At 47.5% G+C, this 6,000-nt stretch overlaps 1 protein-coding gene across 1 annotated transcript in view; it reads right to left on the reverse strand.

The window, feature by feature from the left end:
- HAO1 (hydroxyacid oxidase 1) overlaps positions 1 to 5,649 on the reverse strand; it is a 43,013-nt gene extending 37,364 nt beyond the window's left edge. Inside the window, exon 1 of the mRNA XM_040351698.1 lies at positions 5,406 to 5,649. Within this exon, the coding sequence (XP_040207632.1) occupies positions 5,406 to 5,542 (137 nt within the window). The 5' untranslated portion in view covers positions 5,543 to 5,649. The remainder of the gene's footprint in view (positions 1 to 5,405) is intronic.
- Between the last annotated feature and the right edge of the window lie 351 nt (positions 5,650 to 6,000).

Consider the following 6,000-nt stretch of genomic DNA (forward strand, 5'->3'; position numbering starts at 1 on the left):
ACATGAGATTAGCCAAAGCAGCCCCAAGGGTTGTGCCAGTGGAATCGAACTTCCCCTGCCGTCGTACGTGTTGTACGTCACCGCGTTTGAGAACGACGAGATTTGGTCTTGACAGTGTGTACGCAAAGAAAGCTTGTCAAGATTCTCGACAAGCCAACAAGGAACTCGTCGAGGAAAATGTTTCATTTACGACGAGTTCCTCGGTCGTGTGTACGAGGCCTTATAGCATTTCTGGAATACCATCATTAAAGTGCAGCAAACAACTTTATGTGTGAAAGTTCCTTCCTAACTCAATATTGAACCCTACGGACTAAGACTGGGATGCCATTAAAGTTCATGTGCGTGTAAAGACAGGCGTCCCAATACTTTTGGTAATATAGTGTAGGGGGAGAAGTACTGCCCACCCTAGAACCCCCTGTTTAGACCTGGGCCTGCAGTAAAGCAAAAAGCTGTTTTTTAATTATATCTTTTAATGGAATCTTCATTTTTTGGCTGGAGTTTTGCTTTGGGAGTTTGCTGAACACACTACAACATCTGCAAATTATTCTAAAGAATTTTTTTATTTTTTATGTTTTAGTAGAAGAATTGGACACGATCCAGACAAATTTCAAGCTGTTAATGACTCCGATCATTATAATGTCCGATTAATCGCTCCGTGAACTTTTGTTTCCAGCAGGAACAGAGCGCCATTATTCAGGTATCTATGAATTTACTTACTTATTCATTTTTCGGAGATTAGTTCCCGGCAGATTATCCTCATTACAGTAGCCTAATTTTTTGAGCAATTAACCTTGAGAGGAATTGTAAAGACGAACTACTTCCAGTGCAGATTAGTCGTCATCAGATGGTTTATTTTCTCTTTATGGGGCTGAGTTACTAAAGGAGTCATTTTTACACTTTCCTCTGTGCAATTTATTCTGGAAACGTCTTAAAGGGAACCTGCGCTGAGAAAACATGTAGACTGCCATTGCAATGCTTTTGGAAATGATAATTGGCTGGCTGTAATATTCTTCCAAATGCCATAAGGGCTGCTTCACATCGTAGGCAGTCCAGTGCCTTTTTATTCTGCATCATATTCTGGCATAGTTCACACCATAGAGAGGAAGGTAACTTTTACTGCCATGACCACAAATGTGGGGGATGTGGGATTTAATGTTTAATGCCTTGACCACCAAAGCGGAATAAAAAGGGGGTGGGGGGTTAACTTACACTGCCATGACCACCAATGCAGGAGAGGAAGGGGGATTGGGGGAGGTGTGGTAACTTTCACGATCACCGATGTAGGGGGGGTGGGCGACTAAACTTTACTGTTAGTGACCACAAATGTGGGGAAAGAGGAAGGAGGTAATAGTACAGACACCAATGCTGGGGGTTATTATTGTAGCCACTGACATTAATGTCAAGGATTATCATTGCACTCATTATCACCAATGCTGGGGGTTATTATTGCAGCCACTGACATTAATGTCAAGGATTATCATTGCACTCATTATCACCAATGCTGGGGGTTATTATTGCAGCCACTGATACCAATGTTAAGGGGTATTATTGCACTCATTATCAGCAATGCAGTAGAGGCTGTGTGGGAGGGGGGCGGGGGTTGGGGGCGGTGCCCATCAAACGCAGCTACTGTGCCCATAAATTGCAGCCACTGTACCCATCAATTTCTGACACTGTTCCCATCAATTGGCAACAGTATGCCCCACCAAATACTGCCAGTGTGCAGAACAATTGCCGCTACTGTGCCCCATCGGATGCTGCCAGTGTGCCGATCAATTGCCGCTACTGTGCCCCATTAGATGCTGCCAGTGTACCAATCAATTGCCGCTACTGTGCCCCACCAAATGCTGCCAGTGTGCCGAACAATTGCAGCTACTGTGCCCCATCAGATGCTGCCAGTGTGCCGACCAATTGTTGCTACTGTGCCCCATCAGATGCTGTCAGTGTTCCGATCAATTCTTGCTATTGTGCCCCATCAAATGCTGCCAGTGTGCCAAACAATTGCCGCTACTTTACCCCATCAAATGCTGCCAGTGTGCTGGACAATTGCCGCTGCTGTGCCCCAGCAGATGCTACCAGTGTGCCGATCAATTGCTGCTACTGTGCCCCATCAGATGCTGCCAGTGTGCCGATAATTTGCCGCTACAGTGCCCCATCAGATGGTGCCACTGTGCTGATCAATTCTCGCTACTGTGCCCCATCAAATGCTGCCAGTGTGCCAATCAATTGCCGCTACTGTGCCCCATGAGAAAATGCTGCCAGTGTGCCCATCAATTGCCGTGACTGTGACACTGTGCCCCATTAGAAGCTGCCAGTGTCAATTGCTGCTATTTGCTCACCTTTTAATCTGGACTGGTGACTGGTCTCGGTCTGGTCTGGTGGTGTGACTGGAAAGCACACTTCAGTGCTGATCTTCTCTTCCTTCTTGGTTCCCTGGTCCAGGCAGGCAGTCGGGCCGCTCGGGCGGGAGGAGGTCGGAGATGTCGCGCGGGCTGCAGCCTGAATGCACTGCGGGAGGTCAGTAGGGTGACTCTCTGACTCTGGACCGGGAACAGCAGCCAAGCCGTGGACGGTGGATCTAAGGCTAGCGCAGCCAGCACTGGCACTGCAGAATGACGCTGACAGACTGCGCCGAGAGGCCAGTGGAGTGGAGGTCAGAGAATTTAGAAATTACTTCACTGATGCGTGATGCTCTCTCTGGTGCTGCCCCGGCTGGAGGAGGAGGAGAGGAGGTGGGTGGAGTCGTGGACTCAGAGGAGAGCGCAGTGCAGGGAGAGAGGGAGGCGGCGGCCGCCTCCCTCTGACATCACTGGTTGCTACACGCCAAGCGGGGTGGCCCTAGCAACCAGTTTGTCAATCCCTTGTTACGTGGCAGTCCGGTGGCAGCCAGTCCTTATTTCATTCCGGGACACTGTATTGTCCCGGAATGAAGGGACCCGGGACACATGACAAAAAAATTAATTATGAGATAATCCCGTTCAATCCGGGACACGTGGTCACCCAAGTTCACATATGTACGGCTGCGGTTCCTAACATGGGGTCTGGTGGGTCTTTGTTCACCGGTTCAGGTGCAAATATGGTCCAAATCTATGCCTGAATTCACACACGAACCAGACCCAAACACACGCACAGGACCCTTTAGGAATGTGGACCGTGGCCACCCTGGGCTCTGGGAACTGGCTCTGTTGAGAGCCGGTCACACTTGCATGTCATGCGAGTTGGATGTGGAGGAAATCCGAAATCAATTTGCACATATGTGAACCCGACCTCAGAGTTATTATTGCACTCATTGACACCAATGCTGGGGGTTATTATTACAGCCACTGACACCAATGTTGAGGGTTATTATTATTGCACTCATTATCACCAATGCTGGGGGGTTATTATTGCACTCATTATCACCAATGCTGGGGGTTATTATTGCACTCATTATCACCAATGCTGGGGGGGTTATTATTGCACTCATTATCACCAATGCTGGGGGTTATTATTCCAGCCACTGACACCAATGCTGGGGGGTTATTATTGCAGCCACTGACACCAATGTTGAGGGTTATTATTGCACTCATTATCACCAATGCTGGGGGTTATTATTGCACTCATTATCACCAATGCTGGGGGGTTATTATTGCACTCATTATCACCAATGCTGGGGGTTATTATTGCACTCATTGACACCAATGCTGGGGGGTTATTATTGCAGCCACTGACACCAATGCTGGGGGGTTATTATTGCAGCCACTGACACCAATGTTGAGGGTTATTATTGCACTCATTATCACCAATGCTGGGGGTTATTATAGCATCCACTGACACAATTGATGGGGGGTTATATTGCTCTCACTGACACCAATGATGGGGGTTGTTGTACTCTAACTTTTTCAGTGAACAATGTGATATGCTGCAAAAAAATACAACTGGGCTGATTCTTTCTTGGGGTTGAGAGGTTCTAGCTCATTCAATTTGAACCTTAATGCACGAAAATGTGTTGTTATTGTTTAAAAATCTCACCATACAACAGCCTGTGTTCTCCATCTGCCCATCTACAACCATCCTAAGCTTTGTTTTCAATTAAGTCATTGCCATGTATGGCCCGGGCTTGGCAGCCAACTTGAGTAAAGTGGAACCACGCTGGTAAAGACTGCTTATAATTTGGGCCTTCTAAATACTGTACAGTGGAACCTTGGATTGCGAGTAACGCGGTTAACAAGCGCTTTTCAATACGAGCACTGTCTCGCAAAACTAGCAGGATTCAGGCCAAAGCGATGTGCAGTACCACGTTTGGCCTGAGGCGGGGGGGGGGCACCGGAGCCGAATGGCGCAGATCGCAGCCAATCGTCGCCGTTCGCAAATGCTCAGAAAGACACAGAAATACTCAGTTTCCAAGGTTTGCGAGGCGTCCTCGGGCCTTTCCGGTGTGTTGTCATATTGTGGTCCCTATCGCAGAATGCTGCGGAAATCACGTGGCGGCCAACTGCGCATGCGCAATGCGCTCCAACGGCAAATGCGATGCGTTCCAGGGGATTTACGACACTACACTCCAGTGAACCCATCACAATTTGTCACGGAAGTGACGTATTATCATAGACGGAGCGGGGGGGAGACAGAGAGAGACACATTCAGAGCGAGAGAGGGATACAGATAGAGAGATACTGAGAGAGAACCGGGGCTCAGGGAGGGGATTTCCTCCCCTATGTGCATTTCTTCCCTTATATAAAATATATGTACACGATCTCTCTCTCGCTCTGAATGTATCTCAGTATCTCTATATCTCTATTTCTCTCTCGCTCTGAATGTGTCTCTCTCTGTCTCCCCCTGCTCCGTCTATGATAATACGTCACTTCCGTGACAAATTGTGATGGGTTCACTGGAGTGTAGTGTCGTAAATCCCCTGTAACGCATCGCATTTGCCATTGGAGCGCATTGCGCATGCGCAGTTGGCCGCCACGTGACTTCCGCAGCAGAATGTGACACTGCACCGGCCATTTCCGAGGCTCTCCGGTGCCCACCCCCCTCCACCTCTGGTTGTATGCGGTATTGCATGCCTTTGAAGTCCATGCGTAACAAATTATTTTAGTTTCCATTGACTTCAATGGGGAAACTCACTTGGATATGCGAGTACTTTGGATTACGAGCATTCTCCTGGAACAGTTTATGCTCGTAATCCGAGGTTCCACTGTATATCAGTAAATATACAAAGCTAAGACCTCTGCGGGTAGTAGTACCATCAAAAAGTGTACCCGTCCATTGATCAAAAAGCAAAAATGCTATAAAAAAAAGGCCCCCCCGAGTCCCTGCAGACCCTAATCTTTATTTCCCGGGGTTCATGCTCTCAGCCTTTGTCTATTTATCAATGAAATCTTTTGGTAATGGAAAAAAAAGAAGTCCATGACGTTGTAACTTACCTTGAAAATGCTGCTACATTGTCTGCCAGCGTTTGCTGACCGTCCGCCCCCGATCGGTAATAATCAAATACCGACTTCTTAAGATGGTATTTGGCGTGTTTCTCAAAATCTTCCACTGTTATTATCTTTCCAGACATTTTGGGTCGTTGGGTCTTTCTGGAAGCTGCTCGGCACTTCAAATGATGAGCTATTTGTAGCTGTAGGACGGGGGATGTGGATAATAAATAACCATTTCTCTCTCTTATGTTTGCATGACCTGTGTTTGGTTTCTCTGTCAATGTGTAAACGCAGGTTTCATGTGCGTGGCTTTGGCACTGGACTTTCTCCTGCTGTCTGCACGGGACGTTTGTCATTTGGAAATGGTACCGTGTCTATTACATGGGATTACGGCCTTATTAACCACTTCAGCCCCGGAAGGATTTACCCCCTTCCTGACCGGACCCTTTTTTTTGCGATACGGCACTGCTTTGCTATAAGGGAAAATTGCGCGGTCGTGTGACGCTGTAGCTAAACTAAATGTCCTTTCTTTCCCCACAAATAGAGCTTCCTTTTGGTGGTATTTGATCACCTCTGCGGATTTTATTTTTTGCGCTAT

This window comes from Rana temporaria, chromosome 4, assembly GCF_905171775.1.
Source record: "Rana temporaria chromosome 4, aRanTem1.1, whole genome shotgun sequence".
Taxonomy (NCBI): domain Eukaryota; kingdom Metazoa; phylum Chordata; class Amphibia; order Anura; family Ranidae; genus Rana; species Rana temporaria.